The sequence below is a fragment of the Vulpes lagopus genome, chromosome 2 (genome assembly GCF_018345385.1).
Source record: "Vulpes lagopus strain Blue_001 chromosome 2, ASM1834538v1, whole genome shotgun sequence".
NCBI classification, from domain to species: Eukaryota; Metazoa; Chordata; class Mammalia; order Carnivora; family Canidae; genus Vulpes; species Vulpes lagopus.
This window is the reverse complement of record NC_054825.1, coordinates 162,849,060-162,869,326: the sequence shown is the minus strand read 5'-3', so window position 1 is coordinate 162,869,326 and position 20,267 is coordinate 162,849,060. Positions and strand designations below refer to the sequence as shown.

At 58.5% G+C, this 20,267-nt stretch overlaps 2 protein-coding genes across 4 annotated transcripts in view; both read left to right on the top strand.

Annotated features, from left to right (window-relative positions):
• Window positions 1-10,307, top strand: part of POLD1 (DNA polymerase delta 1, catalytic subunit) — a 29,184-nt gene extending 18,877 nt beyond the window's left edge. For both annotated transcript variants that reach the window (XM_041745465.1, XM_041745464.1), the window contains 17 exons: window positions 84-224; window positions 308-418; window positions 853-1,044; window positions 1,219-1,307; window positions 1,379-1,495; window positions 1,693-1,806; window positions 2,117-2,264; window positions 5,316-5,411; window positions 5,524-5,661; window positions 6,828-7,003; window positions 7,337-7,489; window positions 7,630-7,732; window positions 8,587-8,719; window positions 8,811-8,924; window positions 9,302-9,354; window positions 9,441-9,538; window positions 10,132-10,307. In XM_041745465.1, the coding sequence (XP_041601399.1) occupies window positions 84-224; window positions 308-418; window positions 853-1,044; window positions 1,219-1,307; window positions 1,379-1,495; window positions 1,693-1,806; window positions 2,117-2,264; window positions 5,316-5,411; window positions 5,524-5,661; window positions 6,828-7,003; window positions 7,337-7,489; window positions 7,630-7,732; window positions 8,587-8,719; window positions 8,811-8,924; window positions 9,302-9,354; window positions 9,441-9,538; window positions 10,132-10,237 (2,082 nt within the window). In that variant the 3' untranslated portion in view covers window positions 10,238-10,307. The remainder of the gene's footprint in view (window positions 1-83; window positions 225-307; window positions 419-852; window positions 1,045-1,218; window positions 1,308-1,378; window positions 1,496-1,692; window positions 1,807-2,116; window positions 2,265-5,315; window positions 5,412-5,523; window positions 5,662-6,827; window positions 7,004-7,336; window positions 7,490-7,629; window positions 7,733-8,586; window positions 8,720-8,810; window positions 8,925-9,301; window positions 9,355-9,440; window positions 9,539-10,131) is intronic.
• Window positions 10,308-11,176: 869 nt separating this feature from the next.
• On the top strand, window positions 11,177-17,254 carry SPIB (Spi-B transcription factor). Of its 2 annotated transcripts, XM_041745466.1 has the most exons (6): window positions 11,177-11,229; window positions 12,430-12,457; window positions 14,290-14,362; window positions 14,658-14,881; window positions 15,261-15,411; window positions 16,595-17,254. In XM_041745466.1, exons 1-6 carry the CDS (start codon window positions 11,207-11,209, stop codon window positions 16,891-16,893), a joined length of 798 nt encoding a protein of 265 aa, XP_041601400.1. In that variant the 5' UTR covers window positions 11,177-11,206; the 3' UTR covers window positions 16,894-17,254. The 2 variants fall into 2 exon arrangements, with proteins under 2 accessions (XP_041601400.1, XP_041601401.1); XM_041745467.1 differs by lacking the exons at window positions 11,177-11,229; window positions 12,430-12,457; window positions 14,658-14,881 and having other exon boundaries at window positions 14,297-14,362.
• The last annotated feature ends 3,013 nt before the right edge of the window (window positions 17,255-20,267 follow it).

The window sequence follows — 20,267 nt, the reverse complement described above, 5'->3', positions numbered from 1 at the left end:
CTGTGGCTCGGCCCCAGGCATCCTAAATCCGGCCCAGCCACTCCCCACTGCAGCTTGGCCCTGTCCATGTGCTTCATCCCCAGGTGCACACATTCCCCTTCCTGGGCCGCGTGTCTGGCCTCCGCTCCAACATCCGGGACTCATCCTTCCAGTCCAAGCAGACCGGCCGGCGGGACAGCAAGGTGGTCAGCATGGTAGGCCGCGTACAGATGGACATGCTGCAGGTACATGGACAGGACCGGGCTGGTGCCCCCACCCCCAGGGCTGCTGCCTGTGTCCCGGACCCACCCTGCACCTCCTGCCTCAGGTACTGCTACGTGAGTACAAGCTCCGCTCCTACACACTCAACGCCGTGAGCTTCCATTTCCTGGGCGAGCAGAAAGAGGATGTGCAGCACAGCATCATCACTGACCTGCAGGTGCCTGGCCACAAGCCTGGGCCCTCCAACCCCTCCTGCTGCCTGCCCTGCCCTGCCCTGTCACCTCCACCTCCACCTCCTGCCCCTGACTTCCAATCTTACTCTTTTGTCTCCTCCTCTGACCTCAGCCAACCAACCCTTCTCCTGACTTTCACCTTGACCTCTTGCTTTTGACTTATGACCTCCCCCTGCAGATGTGACTCCACATTCCTGCCTGCTCCCGTGACCTCTGGCACTGCAACCTTTATTCTACTCTCCTGCCCCCACCTCTGGTCCGTGCTCACCCTTCAGACTGTTCCCTCCTTCCTCTGACCCCTTCGGACTCCCTAACCCCTCCCCCTGCCCACTCCATGCCCCAGCCCTTGCCCTCTCCCTGACCCTGAGTTCCTGCAGCCACCCCCACGTCCCCTGATGCCACCGGTGCCTGTCCCCAGAACGGAAATGACCAGACGCGCCGCCGGCTAGCTGTGTATTGCCTCAAGGATGCCTTCCTGCCCCTGCGGCTGCTGGAGCGGCTCATGGTACTGGTGAACGCCATGGAGATGGCACGTGTCACTGGCGTGCCCCTCGGCTACCTGCTCAGCCGTGGCCAGCAGGTCAAGGTCGTGTCCCAGCTGCTGCGACAGGTCAGCGGGCAGAGCTGAGGGTGGGCCCAGTCATAATGCGCCTCAGCAAACCCCCCACTCATGGCCTCTGGTCACTTGCCATGACAATCCGATGCTCTTCCCTGCTCCTCCTCCTTCCTCTCCGGGTCTGTCTTGCCCATGCCTGCCTCCATTTCCCGACTTCTCCCCTCCCAGGCCATGCGCGAGGGACTACTGATGCCCGTGGTGAAGACAGAGGGTGGCGAGGACTACACGGGGGCCACAGTCATCGAGCCCCTCAAAGGGTGAGGCCTCATGGCTGGGGTGGGGAGGGGCTCGGGGTTCCTGGCCCTGACTCCCCCCACCGCCCTCTCAGGTACTATGATGTCCCCATCGCCACCCTGGACTTCTCCTCTCTGTACCCATCCATCATGATGGCCCATAACCTGTGCTATACCACACTCCTGCGGCCGGGGGCTGCCCAGAAACTAGGGTATGGCACCTTCTTCATCCCATGTACCCTAGGGGCCATTTTCAAGGCAGGGCAGGGCTGGGGGCCCAGAAATTGTGGGGAGGGGCATAGAGGGGAGACTTGAGAGGTGGGGAGAGCCTGAGGGGTCTGGAGGAGGAAGAGATGGGCAGGCCAGGTTCATGCCTTCTCCACTCCAACCTCTGCATTCTCCGACCCAGCCTGACCAAGGATCAGTTCATCAAGACGCCCACAGGGGATGAGTTTGTGAAGACGTCAGTGCGGAAAGGGCTGCTGCCCCAGATCCTGGAGAACCTGCTCAGTGCCCGGAAGAGGTGGGTTCTTGAGCATCCCACCCAACCCTGCTCATACTTGCTGAGGCACCTTGTCAATCCCTGTCCCTTGTGGGTCACCCCAGGATTGCCACGCCACACTTAACTGCAGCTTTGTGTGAATTAGAACAAAATGGCCCTCCAGACAGCTCCCATTTGCCCTCTTTGCTGGGCGCCTCTGTGCAGTGCACAACCTGGACAACTGTATATGGCACCCATTTCTAGAAAGGCACCCTGACCAGTGCCCAGGCCTCTCATCTTTCCCTGAGATCTGGGACACTGCATCAATGGCCTTTGCTTCCTGTCCTTCCAGGGCCAAGGCCGAACTGGCCAAGGAGACAGACCCCCTGCGTCGGCAGGTCTTGGACGGGCGGCAGCTGGCCCTAAAAGTGAGTGCCAACTCTGTATATGGCTTCACTGGTGCCCAGGTGGGCAAGCTGCCATGTCTGGAGATCTCCCAGGTGAGTGCTCAGTTTCTGCATCAGGCAAGGGGTAGGCAGACTACCCCTCCCTAGAAGAAGCAGGTGGCTGTGTGGCAGAGGTCCTGTTTCCCCAACTTGCTGAACGTCCTCTGTGGGTCCAGCAGGTGGCAAAACGGATAAGGGTTCCTGCCCTCCTGCAGTACACAGCCTCATGGGCACACAGATGGTGACAGCAGTAAATGCATATAGAAGGCACTTGGTGCCAAGGGCTCTGCAGACAGATGAAGCAGGGGAGGGACGGGGAGTGGTGGGGTGAGCAGAGGTTTTGTTCATTGCTCATTCATTCCATCTGTCCTAGTCAGTCTGACAGACCCCACCCACCTCCTCCACTGGTCCCTGTGAAGATGGGGCCTCTAGCCTAATGGGAGTACAGGGCCGTGTCTCCACTCATGGGGGCTAGGGCAGTGCCAGGGGCCCACCAATAGCATAGCCAGGCTCTGACGTTTGATGCACCATGTGTGGTCCATCGCTGAGGGAGCTGGTGCAGGGGTGCATCCTCCCCGCTCAAGGTGGGAAGATGCTTGGATGGTGCTTGGTCAGCGCTCTGCTCTGAGAGGGACTGCAGGCAGAAAAGCCCACTGCCTCCCTCCTTGCTGCACAGCAGTGTCCTAGGCCTGTTTACCAGAGGCAGCTCTGCTGCTTGGACAGAAAAACAGATCCATGGTTTTAACAGAGGATCTGAGTCTGTGGCTCTACCAAGCTGGGATGGTGGCCTAAGAGAGCCTTAGAAAGGTCTTCTTGTCCACCTCTGCCCCTGGGATTTGGGTCTTGGCACATTCCAGACTTGGTTACTTGCAGCCATGGGAAGCTTCCTTTGTATCTGGGCACTATGTCAGTCCTCATGTGGCTCTGGATGGAAGACTTGGAAGAACTGCCAGTGGCTGGACTTTCGGTGGGAGAGGTCTATCCACATACCCACCCACCTTCAGTTCAGGGGCTTCTCCCAAGACCACCCTCTCATCCAGTGATCCACTAGAAGGACTCAAGGAACTCCAGAAAGTCATCAGACTCACGATTATGACTTCATACAGTTAAAGGATAGGGATTAAAATCAGCCATGGGCAAAGGCATAGAGTCTCTGCTTCGTCTCTCACAGTGGAATCACACAGACCGTGCTTATTGCTGCTGGCATTGATGTGTGACAACACACACAGAGGGTTTCCCACAAGGGAAGCTCACACGAGCCTCAGGTCCTGGGCTTTTACTGGAGCCAGTCACGTAGGCATGGAGCATCTGTGGGACTGACCGTCGTTACTCCATGCCCTGCAGAGGTCAGGCTGAACCCGTCTGGCCCAAGGCGTCACTGTGAGTCATGTTGCTAGTGTAGTCCAAGGGCCTACGTGAACAGAGACACCCTCTTAGCTGGACATTCTAAGGGCTTAGAGGTTCCCTCTATGAGCCAGGCCTCTTTTGGGGGCAGGGTTTATCCCACAGTGCATCCCACCTGTCCTCCAGTCATTGGCCTTCCATAGTTCCCTGGGGGCCTCCCCAGCCTCCATGGTGGAAAGAGGTGAGTGTTCAGCTATCAGACTCTAGCCCCTGAGACAGAGGCCAAGCAAGGAGGGTTTGGCTTTCCTCCCTGTGGAGCTCCCTCATCAGAGCTGCTGCTTCCTGGTCTTATCTATCTTTTCTATATATATTTTTAAAGATTTTATTTGTTCATGAGAGACACAGAAAGAGATAGAGTCAGAGACATAGGCAGAGGGAAAAGCAGGCTCCTTGCAAGGAGCCCATGTGGGACTTGATCCCGGATCCTGGGATCAGGACCTGAACCAAAGGCAGACACTCAACCGCTGAGCCATCCAGGCATCCCTATTTTTTTTTAAGATTTTATTTGTTTATTCATGAGAGATACACAGAGAGGCAGAGACATAGGCAGAGGGAGAAGCAGGCTCCCTGTGGGGATGCGGGGCTCGATCCCAGGACCCCGGCATTACGCCTTGAGCCGAAGGCAGACATTCGGTCACTGAGCCACCCAAGTGGCCCTCTTGTCTGTCTTCCTTGCTCACCTTCTCTCTGTCCCTCTGTCATGTTTGTTTCTTAGCTTCCTTCCTCATTGCTGTGTCCCAGGCTTATAGGCGCAGGGAGATGGAATAATAAAAACAAAATAAAACACAGAGTCGTTCCAGGAAAAGATGAAGGAAAGCAAAAGGAACAGATAGAATAAACAAGGGAAGTAGTAAAGTGGTAGATTTAAGCCCAGAGGTGATCAATGATTAAACTAAACATAAGTCACCTAAATGCTCTAGTTAAATGACAGAGATCTGACTGGATCCAATCAAACCAAAACAGAAGAGTCACACCCATTCCTCCTTGGTTTGTGCCCCCTGGCCCCCACTGCCCCGGCTTCAGCTTCTTATAGACTCTTAGAAAGTTTCTCCATGAAGCTAGCACAGCTCCCTATGCTGCAGGACACTTAACAGCGTGTAGGCCATTTCCGGTTGCCCATGGATGTGGGGGTATCAATGCTGGCTTTCGGGAAGGGGCCAGGAGTGCCAGTGGTCCTGCACCACAGAGCTGCCTGCAATGTCCCCACATGTCATGGCACCTCTGTGGGGGGAAGCGGGGTGCAGATGGCCTCCTCTGGCGTCGGCCTCTCCAACACACATCTTTTGCAGTCATTCCTCTTCTGTGCCCAGAGCCTGGGGCCAGGGACCCAGTCCTTTCCAACAGATCGTTAAGGAGCAGCCTAGTAGCCCCATTTTTTAAAAAAGATTTTATTTTATTCATGAGAGACATAGAGAGAGAGAGCCAGAGACACAGCAGAGGGAGAAACAGGCTCCATGCAGGGAGCCTGATGCGGGACTCAATCCTGGACTCCAGGATCATGCCCTGAGCCAAAGGCAGATGCTCTACCCCTGAGCCATCCAGGTGTCCCAGTAGCCCCATTTTGTAGATTTGGAAATCTACAGAGAGGTTGAGTGACTTACCCAAGTCCACGCCCCCAGGAAGTAACAGAAGTGGCATCCTGAGCCAGTGTTCGGTGTAGATGGCTCCTGGGCCCTCACTGTGTGATTCTCTTCCTGACAGAGCGTCACTGGGTTTGGGCGCCAGATGATTGAGAAAACAAAGCAGCTGGTGGAGTCCAAGTACACAGTGGAGAATGGCTATAGCGCCAACGCCAAGGTCAGAGGCCGCCCCACCTGCTGCCTAGAGATGGGCCTGGGGCTGGTTGGGGGAGTGCAGGGGGTTGGTTCCCATCTCCCCTTGCCTCCCAGTCACACACGCTCCTCCCCAGGTGGTGTATGGTGACACCGACTCAGTCATGTGCCGATTTGGTGTCTCCTCGGTGGCTGAGGCAATGGCCTTGGGGCGGGAGGCTGCAGACTGGGTGTCAGGCCACTTTCCCCCACCTATCCGGCTCGAGTTTGAGAAGGTAATTGGGAGCTTCCCTCAGGGCTTGGAGTGGGCAGGCGTGGGTCTCGCAAGTTTCAGAGGGTCTCTGGGTCTTGGTGCCTGCAAGTTTTAAGAATGCATTTGTGTGAGGTTCCTCTGGTGTGGGAACCCTGGTGTTGCTCAGGGTCCCTCCATTTCAGGGAGCCCTGATCTGGGTACTCTGGGTATCCTGTTCTTTACATTCATATGCCCCAGTTTTGAGGTATTTTGCTGCCTGGATGCCCCAGAGTTTGAAAACCTCTAAAGCCTTGGGCTTTGGTACTACACAGGACAGTGTCTACTTTTTGAAAACCTTGTCAGTCTTAGAGTATCTCTGGTGGTATCTCTAGTATCTCAACTAGTGGTGGTATCTCAAACTAGTATCTCTAGTTTGGGAGCTGCCTCAGGCAGTGGGAACCCTAATGGGGTGAATCCTAGATCAAGGCACCATTGCCCAGGGCTCCTTGGCTTCCTTCCAGCAGGAATCAGGCTGGGGTCTGGGGACTCACACTGCATTTTATTCCCGAGGTTCAAACTTAGGGTCAGGTCTTGGGTATACCTGCTCTCAAATTTGGAGCCTCCCAATTTTGAGAAGCCCCTACCTCAAGGTTCACACCGGGGCCTTAGTCTCAACTCCTTGAGGGGGTGCTGCCATGTATCCCTGTCTGCCTCAGATCTTTCCCCAGATCCAATTCGGGGCTCTCCAGACTACACCCCTGTGTCTGGATCTTGTGTGTGTGTGTGTGTGTGTGTGTGTGTGTGTTTTAATATTTTATTTATTTGTTAGTGAGAGACACAGAGAGAGGCAGAGACATACACAGAGGGAGAAGCAGGCCCCGTGCAGGGAGCCCAATGTCAGACTGGATCCCAGGATCCTTGGATCACGACCTGAGCTGAAGGCATACGCCCAACCATTAAGCCACCCAGGCGTCCCTGGATCTCGTGCTTTAGGGCCTGTTTCTAGGTTTATCCCCATGTCTGATTCAGATCTGAGGCCTCGGGAATGCTGACAGTGTCCCTGGCCTCAGGCACTGGGGTCTTAGGGTCTATGTCCCCCCAGAGTCCCCAATCCCACATTGCACACACCAGCCCTGTGTGTCCTCAGTTTCTGAGGGAAGTCTCAGGACTCAGAAAGCCTCGAGGGTCTCAGCCATGGGTCCCCCCCAGGTCTACTTTCCCTACCTGCTCATCAGCAAGAAGCGCTACGCCGGCCTGCTCTTCTCCTCCCGGCCCGATGCGCATGACCGCATGGACTGCAAGGGCCTGGAGGCCGTGCGCCGGGACAACTGCCCCCTCGTGGCCAACCTTGTCACTGCCTCCCTGCGCCGCTTGCTCATCGACCGGTGGGTGGGCCCCTGCCCCCAGCGCTGGAGGCCGTGCCCCTCCCCCTCAGACCCCGGAGCCCCGGCCTCCAGCCCCCTCCTCCCTTGGGGACACAGGTGTCGGGCCCAGGGCCCAGCTCATCCTCGGTGGTGGAACGGTGGAAAGAGTGTGGGGTCGGAACAGCTGTGGGTCGAGGCCCCGCCTCTGCCACCTTGCAGCTTGTGGCCAGCCACGTCCCTCCGCCTTGGGGCTCAGCCCCCAGGGCACATCCTGGCCCCCCAGCCTGGGGGGTGGATGGGGTACCGGCCTGGTCCTTGGCGGCCACTAGGGACACCCCCATCCTGGCCCTGCAGAGACCCCGCGGGTGCCGTGGCCCACGCACAGGACGTCATCTCCGATTTGCTGTGTAACCGCATCGACATCTCCCAGCTGGTCATCACCAAGGAGTTGACCCGCGCGGCAGCGGACTACGCCGGCAAGCAGGCCCACGTGGAGCTGGCTGAGAGGTGCGCCCGGGGGAGGGGGTGTCGCAGCGCCACCCAGAAATAGGCCGGCTCCTGCCAGCTGGGCGCCTCTTCCTACGCCCCCGCCCGCCCCCGCCATCCCACCTGCCCTCACCCGCCCGGCTGCCCCGATCTCCCCGCAGGATGAGGAAGCGGGACCCCGGGAGTGCGCCCAGCTTGGGCGACCGTGTCCCCTACGTGATCATCGGCGCTGCCAAGGGCGTGGCTGCCTACATGAAATCCGAGGTCAGGCCCACCTGCCCGCTCCGCCCAGCTCCCCTCAGCTCTCACTTCTGCTTTCCAAGCCTGGTGGGGAGGGTGCTTCCCTCTGTGGGCCCCACAGGGCCCTGAGAACCGCCCCCAACACACCCCTGGGAGTTGGCTCCCTGATGTCTTTCTCCCAGGCCTCTTATACCCTCTGGAGGTGGAGCCAAGGAGCCCTGGGCGATGGTGTCTCCCTCCAGGGTTCTCCCCATCAGGGTCCCCACTGCTGGATGCAGCCCCCACACTCAAAACCAGTTTTTTTCAAAAAGTAGACAGTTGAGGGGGCCGTGTTACTCTGACTCCCCCTGCAGGAGATCCAGCCTAGGGTGCACACCCCATTCCCCCATACCTGTTTCTGTGTGTCTCTCTCCTTGGTCCTTGCTCTCTGACCCATCACTCTAGGATTCACATCCTCCCCCATTCCAACTGGAGGGTCCAGTGACCTTTGACCCCCCCCCACAGCCCCTTCCTCGGTTTTCAGTTCCTGTCCTGCTCCCTCATCTTGGCTTCTAGCTTTCACCTCCAGTTACCATCCACCTTCACCCCCAACCCTGCTATGAACTCTGACCCTTGCTTGGGAACCTGTGGACTCCCACCCACAGATCCCAGCCCAACATGGGTCACAGCTTATGGCCGGGGACCCCTCAGGATCTGTGCCACCATCCCAGACCCATGCCCCAGCATGCAGGGCAGCTGCCCTGTGCCCAGTGACTGCCCCACCCCACTACCCACATGCATGCCCGAGAGACCTACCATCCTCTGGCTCCCAGTGCCCTTTGGCCTGTGGCCTGCTGCTGACCCGAGGATGTGACCCCACCCGGATGCTGTGTTTGCAGGACCCCCTCTTTGTGCTGGAGCACAGCCTGCCCATCGACACACAGTACTATCTGGAGCAGCAGCTCGCCAAGCCACTCCTGCGCATCTTCGAGCCCATCTTGGGCGAGGGCCGTGCGGAGGCCGTGCTGCTGAGTACTGAGGGGGAATGCCCAGAAGGGGGCTGGGCAGAGTGGGACCCTGGGTCATGGAGGACACCCAGTCCACTGTCTGCCCTCACCTGCAGGGGGTGACCACACACGCTGCAAGACGGTGCTCACAGGCAAGGTGGGTGGCCTTCTGGCCTTTGCCAAACGCCACAGCTGCTGCATCGGCTGCCGGACTGTCCTCAATCACCAGGGTAAATGCTGGGCCCCAAACGCCAGACCCCAGGACTCAGGACCCAGGCCTCAAGACCAGGACCCAGGACCCCACTCTCCACCAGCTCCTCCATTGCTGAGATTCCCAGCACCCGCCCTACAAGCTGGCAGTGCCACCCGGATGGGCCCTGGCTCCTGGGTGGGGGCTCCCATTACAGGCACCCCCTTGAGGGTCCTGGGCCCCTCGCCCCGGGAGTTCCCCGGGGACTTTTCCCTACACACTTGCTCCCTTGTTCTCTTGTCTCCCGGGGACTTTCAGAGGCCGGGATGGGCAGCGGGTGGGGAAGGGGCAGGGATAGGGCAGCCTAGGCCCTGGCTGGGCCCCAGCTCCCCTGTGCTGACCCACCCCCTCTCCCAGGAGCTGTGTGCAAGTTCTGCCAGCCTCAGGAGTCAGAGCTGTATCAGAAGGAGGTGAGGGCGTCGCGGGGGAGAGGAGGGGATGATGGGAGGAGGAGTTGACTGGGGCGGGGGTCCCCTTTGAGCCATCTCATCCCCAGGTATCCCACCTGAACGCCCTGGAGGAGCGCTTCTCACGCCTCTGGACCCAGTGCCAGCGCTGTCAGGGCAGCCTGCATGAGGATGTCATCTGCACCAGGTACACAGAGCAGGCCCGCCACCCTCGCTCTAGCCTGCCCAGGTCCCTCCAGGCTCCCCAGGCCTGTGGACCAGAGCCCTAACCCCAGGGTGCCAGGTGGCGCCCTTCCCCACATCACTGACTTTTCTCAGCGCCCTGGCCTGAGAGGCCTGTGAATCGAGCCAGGGCTCATCCCAGCCTTGGGGTGGGGGTGGTGCTCAGTGGGCAGGGCTCACTCTGCAGGCCAGCATCTGCCCAGGAAATGGCCACAGTTCTCTCTCTCCTCTTATACACACACACACACACACACACACACACACACACACAGAGCAGTCCGGGCCCCCTCCCCCAGGGCAGGCCAGGCTTTCCCCAGGGAACGGGTGGGCGGGGCTGGTTCCCACGCCAGGTGACAGGTGATATACGGCTGGTGGCCCAGCGCTTCCGCGGGTACCCGCTGTTACAGCTCCCCCCATGCCCACTGAGCAAACAGCCTGCCACTGGAGGGGGGCTGGGTGGGCAGCAGACGGGGACCAAAGTCCTGGGAACAGCCCTGGCCCCATCCCTGGGCTGGGCAGCCGCCCCAGCCCTGACCCTGACCCCCACCCCACCTGCAGCCGGGACTGCCCCATCTTCTACATGCGCAAGAAGGTGCGGAAGGACCTGGAGGACCAGGAGCAGCTTCTGAGGCGCTTCGGCCCACCTGGCCCGGAGGCCTGGTGACCTCCGACCGGGTTTCCGGCCGCCAGGAGGGCAGTGGTGGAGAATTAATAAAGTTCAGGCCTTTTGTTTCCTAGTGCTTTGTGGTCTCTGGTGGGCGAGGTCCACTGTCATGAACCTGGGTCTGGGTGGGTCATCTTCACTCAGCAGGGTCCCCTGACCCCCCGGGAAACCCCCTGCTGACTTCCTCACCTCTCTTCCAAGACCCCTGGGCTCCAAGCACTGCTGCCAGCCCCAGGGAAGCCAGGCCTGCCTCAGTGTCCCCCTGTAACCCTCCCTCAAGCCCCTGGGTGAACATCTAACCACATATCCTCTGGTGCCTGGACTGCCCCACCCTTCAGGTGCTGACCTGTTTCCTCCGGGCCTGGGGCAGCCCCTCGCACGGAAGCTCCCACTTCCCGGCACAACCCAGGGGACCCCCCTCCCATGTTACACACCCACGATGTTTCCACCTCAGGGTCCTCATAGGCCCTGGGCCTGGGTTTTCCTCAGAGATGCCCCGCCCCCCCAGCCCAGTCCATGTCCACTCATGAGTGTCCCAGCAACCCCATCTGTGCTTGAGTCCCTTGATGGCATGTGCCCCCTGGTTCCTGGGCCTGGGTCCAGGGCCCCCCCACTATCATTACTGACCCCCACTTCACTGACTACAGAACTCTATGGCTTTTCTACTTTCCTAGGGTCCCCCTCGAACCCAGTTCCTTCCCCATCTCCACGCCTCTGGGTCAGCCCCCTATTCCCACCCCAACTGTGGGGATCCCCAAATCCAGATGGCCCCTGGGCCTGCCCTCACCACGTGACCAATAGGTTGTGCAATCCAGCCCCCTCCCCTGACCCTCCCCGAGGGGATTTTCGAGGAGGGCTGTGCTCTGTGCCGGCAGGCACCCCTGCCCCCCCCCCCAGGGGGCTGGGCCAAGGTATAAATAGAGGTGGTGGCTGCAGCAGGCAGCAAACCCAGCCCAGCACTACCCCACCATGCTTGCTCTGGAGGCTGCACAGTAAGTGGGGGTTCCCTAAAGGAAGGAGCCCCCTTGCACTTGGGACCCCTGCCAGGCCTCCCTCAGGGGCGGTGGTTGGCCCCACCCAGGGGGCAGGGGGCTGGGAAGGAAGGGGTCCACCCTCCCTTTTGCCCCTTCTAGATCTCTTCCTCTCCTGACTCTGCTGCCTTCCTCCATCCTATCTCTCTCTCTCTCTCTCTCTGACCTCAAAAGTGTCTCCATGGGATGCTTGCCTGTGTCCCATCTGGCTATGCGCCTCCCCCAGGTGGCTCTCCAGGCCTGACCATCCCCTGGCCACCACCCGTCACCCTCCCTATCCCCTCCCCGCACTGGGCCTCAGCCAACCTCTGGCCTGCCCACCACCCCCCACTCTGCTGCTCAGCCACCTCGTTTCTGTTTCTGGGCTCTACTTTCTGCCTTTTTTTTTTTAAAGATTTTATTTATTTATTTATGAAAGACACAGAGACATAGGCAGAGGGAGAAGCAGGCTCCGTATAAGGAGCCCGATGTGGGACTCGACCCTAGGACCCTGGGATCACCGCCTGAGCTGGAGGCAGACCGAAGCTCAACTGCTGAGCCACCCAGGCGTTCCTACTCTCTGCCTCTTGCTCCCTCTCTGTCTCTGTGTCTCTGTCCCAGTCTCTTTCCGGTTCGTCCTCTGTCTGTCTGCCTGTCTGTCTCGTCTCTCCTGCTGTCTCCCTGTCTCTCCCGCAAGCCCATCTTTCTATCTATGTGACTCATAACCACTCCCTGTACCCGCGAATGTCTCTCTCCACACTTTCCTCCCTTCTCTCCTGTCTTCTTCCTGTCTCTGTCCGCGGCTACCTCCCCTCGGCACAAAGGGGGGACCTGTTTAACCCACTCTCTCGAGGTCTCTGAAGGAGGCTCCTTCCCTGCCCCCACCTGCACTCTGGCGCCCACACTGCCTCTCCAGGGACTTTCTCTCCCTCACTTTCCCTGCCCCCCCAACCAGCCTCTGTCTATGCAAATCCCAGGGGAGGGGGGATATTTGCCTGCCCCCCCACCCCCACTTCCTGTCCCGCTCGAGTGTGGTGGGGCTGGTCTCATGCAGGGACACACAGCAGAAGAATTGCGGTGGTCACAGCTGCAGCCACCGCCCCCCCCAATGGCTCCCAACCACTCTGAGACTCAGGTGGCTGAAGGCACCCCTGACATGCTTCTGTGTCTCTCCCCTTCCAGGCTCGACGGGCCACACTTCAGCTGTCTGGTGAGTCTGGGCTCTGGGGGCCAGGGAGGGTGGGGGGACCCACACGGCCCACCTGGACCCCCTGCCTCAGCTTCCCCTTCCACTCCTTCCTGTCACTTTGTTTTTCTGACTCTCCCTCCATATCTCCCACCAGCACCCTCCACCTCACCTGCCCCATGTCCTTCAGGGACCTTTCTGTGCCGGCTCTTGCCAGCTCTCAGGCTCTGTCACTTCCTGGCCCTGGGAGGGATGAGGGTCTTTGTGTCTTTGGCTCCGTGTCTCTTCCACATTCCACATTTATTCCTTCCTTCCTTCTCTTTTTTGCTAAGTTGTATTTTCAAAAATATACTCTGTAATATTTCAGACACACAGAATACTCTACTCTCTACCCATAACCCACAACCCAGTCCAAGAATGAAAACCTCACTCCTGGGCTTGAAAGACCCCCCTGCCCCAACTGCACCCCACCACCCTCCTGTCTGGCCCTCCCCCAGCTTGACAAGTTTTGCTTTTTTTAAAAAAAAATGAGGGTATAACATACCAGTTGGTAAAGGGGCCAATCCTGCGTACAGCCCAATGACGTTTTACATTATGCCTGCACCTGTGTTAACAGCTAATCAGACCAAGACATAGAACATTTCCACCCCTCTGGAAGATTCCCAACCAACAACCACCCCTCCCCCGTGTGCTGTTTTCCAACACGGGTTAGTTTTGCCTGGTTTTGAACTTGACATAAGTGCATCACGTAGGATGTCCCCTTTTGGGTCTGGCTTCCTTCGTCAACATTCAGTGTATGTCAGGCATTGTTTTGTTGTTGTTGTTGTTAAGTAAACTCCATCCCCAACATGGGGTTCGAACTCATGACCGGAGAGATCAAGAGTTACATGCTCCATTGACAGCCAGGTGTTCCAGCCTTGGTTCTTTTTTTTTTTTTTTTTTAAGATTTTATTTATTTATTCATGAGATACACAGAGAGAGAGGCAGACACAGGCAGAGGGAGAAGCAGGGTCCCTGCGGGGAGCCCAGTTTGGGACTTGATCCCAGGATCCCAGGATCACGACCTGAGCTGAAGGCAGATGCTCAACCACTGTGCCACCCAGGTGCCCCCATCCTTGATTCTTTTTTCTTGCTGTATAGTACTCTGCTGTCAGGCGCCACCCGCCCACCCCCCCCCCACCCTGCAAACATACACACCAACATCACCAGTTTATCCCTCCTCCTGTCCATGGGCTATTTCTCCCTTGGGGCTATTAAAAAAGCTGCTCTGGTTGCTCCTGAACAAGTCTGTTTTGTGGACAAATGTTTTCAGACCTTTGGGGGAAAACCTGAGAGTGAAGCTGCTGAGATGGCCAATGTCTAGCTTTGGTCTTTATCATAATTGCTAAAGCAACACATGATTCTTGGGAGAGATCAAATCGATTCAGAGGTGGACAAGAAAAGCACTGAGACCTGCTTTGCCTCTGTAAAAACACTCCAGACCCCTGGGACAGGCGAGCCTGGGGTGATTCTTCCCCACTTTCCCTACCCCTTCCTGGGAGCCACAGTCTTAGCGGGTGCGGGCTGCTGTGTTCCTCTTGGAGACCGTGGGTCTCGGGGTTTCTGTGTGTCTCTGCTTGTGTCTTTCATTGGGGGGGGGGAGCTCCCTGCTGTGTTGTGTCTGTCCCCTCCTTATCTCTGATTGTCTCTCTTTCCCTCTGTCTCTGGTGCCTGGTCATCTCCGTGTCTCTTTCCTTCTCCCAGCTGTGTCCTCTTCTCCCCTGTCCCTGTCAGAATCCTCCTGCCAGCCCAGGCTGGGGGTGGGGGCTCCTCAAAGCCTGGGATGACTGACCCATCTCCTTCCCCTACCCCATCAGTACCCAGATGGCGTCTTCTATGACCTGGATAGCTGCAAGCACCCCAGCTACCCCGACTCAGAGGGGGCTTCTGGTGAGTGGCCCTGGCCTAGCCAACCTCCTAGCCAAATGGACCTTGGGCCTATTTCTCAGATGGGGGAGCTGAGTCCTGGGGATGGATGTCACCTAGTTCAGCAGGATAAGGCTAGCCAGGCCTAGAAGCCAGGCCACTAGACCTCCTCCCCTTCCCTCTCCCACCCACCCTTTTGCCCATGTAAATTCTGGGGTCAGAGATTTGCATGGCCCACAATGGCTTCTCTGTGCCCCGGGGGCTTCGAGTGGGCGGGGCTGGGGCCAGACCTGGCTTCTGACTCAGTGCCCTCCCCCAGACTCCCTGTGGGGCTGGGACCTCAGTCCAGCTGTCCCAGCCACCTCCTATGAAGCCTTCAACCCAGCTGTGGCCACCTTCAGCCACCCCCAGGGTGTCCAGCTCTGTTACGGACCTTCGGGACCTTCGACCTACAGCCCTGTGGGGAGCCTCGAGCCAGCCCCCAGCCTAGAGGCCCCGGGGCCCAGCTTCCCTGTGTACCCCACGGAGGACTTCACCAGCCAGGTGAGGGGCAGGGACACAATTAATATGCCCATTGTTTAATTGAGGTTTACTAGGGGCCAGGCAGCATGTTAAAGCCTCTGACAACCCTCTGAGGTTAATTAAGTACCAGGTTTACTTCAAACAGACCAGCCAACAGAAGCACAGATGTTAGGCTAAGGACAGCATAGAAGGCCAAGATCTGTGTTGGGCAGGCTTTCGGGGAGGTGGCCTGGGCATCCTTTGGCCATGTCGTGGAGATCTGAACCAAGGCCAGAGTGCAGGCTGTCAAGAGAGTGGAGAGGGCCAGAGGGGGGACCCAGGAGGAGGAAACTGAGGGAAGAGAGAAGGAGGGAGGGTAGGGGGGGGTCCCTGGACTGCAGGTGATCCTGACCTTTTGCAGACCGTGGTCCCCCCGGCGTATGCCCCATACCCCAGCCCTGTGCTGTCGGAGGAAGAGGATCTCCTGCTGGACAGTCCCACCTTAGAAGTTTCAGACAGCGAGTCGGATGAGGCCCTCCTGGCAGGCCCGGAGGGGAGGGGGTCTGAGGCAGGTAAGTAGGAGCAAGTGGGGTGGGTGGGGCTCCAGATGGAGATGGGGGAGGGGCTGAAGGAACCGTGGCTTCTCTAGCACCTGCCCTATACTCTAGTGCTGAGGGCAGTTCCCTGTGACCTTGGGCAAATGACTCTACCTCTCTTTGCCTGAGGTTCCTGTCTACAGTGGGGATGACAGTGTTTATTACTGGTGGTGGTGGGCCGAGGGAAGGCTGTTAAGTAGGACCATATGGGTAAATGAAAGCAGTGCTGGGCATGGAGTGGGCAACCCAATCAGTAAGTCTTCACCATTACTGACATAATAGCGATAGACATAATCACCCTATCAACACCCAGCTATGGAACCCCTACTTCTGCCCATGTGCCTGTCCCATAGTATGCTCAACTCCTGGGATTAGGATCATGAGTTTTTTTTTCCCTATCTGCCTCAGTCTACCATCTGTAAAATGGAGCAGCAGCCCCATCTTCGGGTGTTCTGATGGAGATGAAATGAGCTCATAACTGTTAATGCCTAGCACTGAGTGCTTCACAAAAGTCTGTAAAACACACACACTCACAAGCCTCATTTATGGCTGACGAGACAGATGCCAGCTCAGAGAGGTTAAGTTGCCACCTGAAGGTCACTGCTGGAAAATGGCAGATGTCGGGTTCTTGTATCCAATGCCCTGCTATGAACAAACAGAACTCCCCCCCCAGCTCTGTGGGGCCCTTGCTGCTTGCAGGAGCCCAAGGGTCAGACCCCTGGTTCTTCCAGGATCGCAGTCCCCCTGCAGGCTGAGAAATGGCTAGGCGGATTCAGACCCACTTCAGATCTCTTCACCACCGCTCAGCGCCCTGTGATAAGCCTTTGAGGAGCACTGACAGCCCATTTCACAGATCCTCTCATCCACAGGCAGGACAGATGCGTATTACTGTGTGCGGGCCACGGCAGAGCAGTGGCATATACTGAAAGATTAACCAAGGCAGGGGGATGGGAGTTCAGGGTGACAGCTTCGGGGAGGGAGGAGAGCGGAGGGCCTCCCAGGGAAAGCCAGGCAGATGCCACCTCCCTGGCCCCAGTGCTCTGGGCCGGGGAGACTGAGGCTGGTCGGGGCCCCGGGGGAGGGCGCGAAGCGGGTGTGGGTGTGGGGCCGGCGGCCAGGGGCGGCCTCCCCTAACGCGTCCCCACCACCACCACCGCAGGGGCCCGCAAGAAGCTCCGCCTGTACCAGTTTCTGCTGGGGCTGCTGACGCGCGGAGACATGCGCGACTGCGTGTGGTGGGTGGAGCCGGGCGCCGGGGTGTTCCAGTTCTCCTCCAAGCACAAGGAGCTCCTGGCGCGCCGCTGGGGCCAGCAGAAGGGCAACCGCAAGCGCATGACCTACCAGAAGCTGGCGCGCGCACTGCGCAACTACGCCAAGACCGGCGAGATCCGCAAGGTCAAGCGCAAGCTCACCTACCAGTTTGACAGCGCGCTGCTGCCGGCTGCCCGCCGGGCCTGAGCCCACGGCGGGGCTCTCAGGGGCTCCACGTCTGCGTCCTGTCGGCGTCCCCGCCCCCTAGGTCAGAGGACCCGTGGATTCCCCAAGCTGCGGGGAGGGGGCTGCCATGATCCCTAAGCCCTGCCCAGGGTCCCTCCGGGACCCCTCCCCGCCAACCGTGTCTGGGGCTCCTCTGGGATTTCCTTGTCATGTTCAGGATCCCTAGGATCCTCATGTCGTGGGCCACAGGACCCATGGAGGACTATACTGTATGTCTGTGTGGAGGGGGTGGGCAGGACCGTGCTTCCAGAATCCCAAGAGCTTCTCTGGGATCCCCTGGTAGTGTCTGAGGTCGTCCAACCAAGCCTGGGACCTCTCTGAACTCCTTTGTGCGTCTGAGATCCCTTAATCTCACCTGGAGAGGGTGAGCCCACAGATCATCATACAGGGAGGGGGGTGCACTGCTTGTAACTCTAAGCCCTGTCCCCCCAGGGTCTCTCTGGGATCCCCTTCGCATGTCTGACGCTCTCCTGTCAGATCTGAGATCTTCTACTTATGTCTGGGGCCTTCTGGAAACTTTTTATGATGTCTCAGATCTCTGTGCCCATCTGTGACTCTCTTGTCCTGTGCCCCCAAATACGTCTGTCATCTTGAGATCCCCCAATTCTCTGGAACCACTGTGCTATCACTTTTGGTGTGTCTAGAATTCTCCAATCACATCTGGGGCCTCCCTGGGATCCCCCAACTGCTATGCCCCTTTGGGGACCTCAGCAGACCTGAGTTTTCACAGGGACCCTCCCCTTCCTGGGGTGCCCTCTGGAGGGCCAAACTAGGGATCATTCTGGCCAGTCAACTGATTTCTGAGTGATCTTGGCAGCCCTCCCATGTCATCTCTAACCAGAGGTCTCAAATTGGTACCCCCACCCCCACCCCTCTAGTTCCTTTTGGGGCAAGTCACATCTCTAGTGGTGGTTCCTTCTTTAATTCACTGTAGCATGAGAGAGATTTTGCAGATTCCTCTCTGCAGACTTTGCACAATCCAGCAAAGGTGGGCAGCTTTGCAGTGCAAAAGAGGCTGGGGGAGGGTGGTAGGACATCTGTTCTCCAGTCTGCCCCAGTCCCTGCCACCCCTGGGCTGTCAGACCCCCAGTGTCTTCTCTGAGTGCCTGGTGGCCCCCAGCCTTTTGCGTTTCGCACCTGGTGTGAACCCATGGAGGTGAAGCTTGGGCTCACCGTGAGAACTCTGCTTTGAGCCCTCTGGGGGTGTCACAGACTGTGGGCTAAGACACCAGAGTCCCAGGTCCTTGAACCTTCGGGGCTGGGGGATCTAGGGTGAAAGACTTGCTGCTTCTGGGCCTCAGTTTGTCCCTTCTGTGAAAGGGGAGAGGAGGACGAAGAAGATAGAAAAAATCCCTTGCAGCCCTGCTGAGCCTTTGATACATCTTCTGGAAATCTACCCACCACCCATTCATTGACGTCCAGGAGGAGGAGGACAAGGAAGGCACTTCAAGGACCCAGAGAGGGAAGAGGCCCTTATGGGGGTACAGAGCTGCTGGTAGCAGAGCCCAGGCTGGGACCTGCCCTCCAAAGGACAGCACATACACACACCCTGGAATGGGGGCAGGGTGGAAGAGAGTGCCAGGGACAAAATGTCCCCAGGGCCTCCCCTTTGCAAATGAGGTACCTTTTGCAAAAACTATCATCATCACCCCAAGTGTGGAATAAAATAAAATAAAATAAAACAAATCAAGGTAGACAGACTTCCTAGGACCTTTGTTAGGGACGGCAATGCGGTGTGTCCACCCAGGCCTGCTGACCTTCTGAGACACTGCAGTGGCAGGGAGATGGACCATAGAGAGGAGATGGAAGAGGCATAAAAGCCAGACCAGGCTGGGGCTTGAGATGGTGGTCTGGTTCAACTTTTCTTTCTTTCTTTTCTTTCTTTCCTTTCTTTCCTATCTTTCTTTCTTTCTTTCTTTCTTCTTTCTTTCTTTCTTCTTTCTTTCTCTCTCTCTCTTTCTTTCTTTCTTTCTTTCTTTCTTTCTTTCTTCTTTCCTTTCTTTTCTTTCTTTCTTTCCTTTTCTTTTCTCTTTCTTTTCTTCCCCTCCCCTCCCCTTCCCTTCCCTCCCCTCCCCTCCCCTCCCCTCTCCTCTCCTCTCCCTTTCAAGATTTTTTTATTTTAAAGCAATCTCTACACCCAACGTGGGGCTCCGACTCACAACAGGATCAGGAGTCGCCTGTTCCTGCTGAGCCAGCCAGGAGCCCTCCCTCTCCTCCCCACCGTCTCCCTGCTTCCCTTTCCATCACGGTCTCAGTACCCCCTTCTGAATTTCTGTCCTCCTTCTCCGTTTGTCTGCCCCCCACCCCCACCCCCACCCCCCGCGCCCTGCGCCCTGCGCCCGGGTAGGCTGGGCGGACGGGAGGGACCCCGTGGCAGCGTCGGCCTCTGGCTGCTGCGCGGCACCACCTAGCTCGGCCCGCGGGAGCGGTGTGGCAGTCTGCCTGGCAACCCGTGACGTCACACAGAGGCTGCCGCCGGGTTGGCTTGGCGCTCCCTGGAGGCGGGGCAGTTTCCGGCTCGCAGGGGGTTTTGGAAAAGCTGGGGGTGGGGGGGAGCTAGACAGGAAGAAAATCTGGAGGGAGTTGCCTTCGCTCAAACCTGCTCCCTCAGCCGGTTACTTCCTCTCCCGTCCTCCGCCTTAACCCCAAGCCCCCACACCCTTCTCCCTCTCACACTCCCCTTGCCTTCCTTCCCATCACACCTGCTGCCCCTCCAAAGAGCCCTCTCCCCAATCCCCTCCTCTGGCCTCCTTCACCTCCCCCCAGCCGGCGTCAGCCACCACCACCCCCATTCTGAAAGCCACAGGTCCCCCTGCCGGGAAGGGCGCCAACGCCCGGGCAGCCCTCCAGGGCCTTCCCGGTCTCCCCACCCGCCCCGCGGGGGGCACCCGCCCCCTCCCCCGCGTCCGGTGCCGCCGCTCCCGCTCCGGGAAGCGTGGCGGGGAGCCGGCAGGGCTCGGTCCCAGGAGGGGCAGCGGCCAGTCTGGGGTCCCGGGTGGCCGAGGCCCCAGGCCTTCGGATGTGCTCTCGCCGGAGTCCCCGAGCGTCCGCGCCCTCCCTGCGGGCACCGAGACCTCCCCCCGCCCCCGCAGCCGTCCTGCCTACGCTGGGAAACCGGACCCTCCCTCGCAGCTCCGGTTTCCCCAGAACTCCTGACTTGCAGATGCTAAGAATGGCTTTCTAGACCGTCTTCTCCCTTTGCCCCCATGGCTGAGTTCTGGCTGTGAGCCCTCACCCGTTTTAGACCCCAGCCCCTTCCTCTCCGCCACCCAGGAGTCAGGAGTGCCGGGCCTCATCCTTCTCCATTTTCCTGGACCCAAGCATCTGAGCCCCAG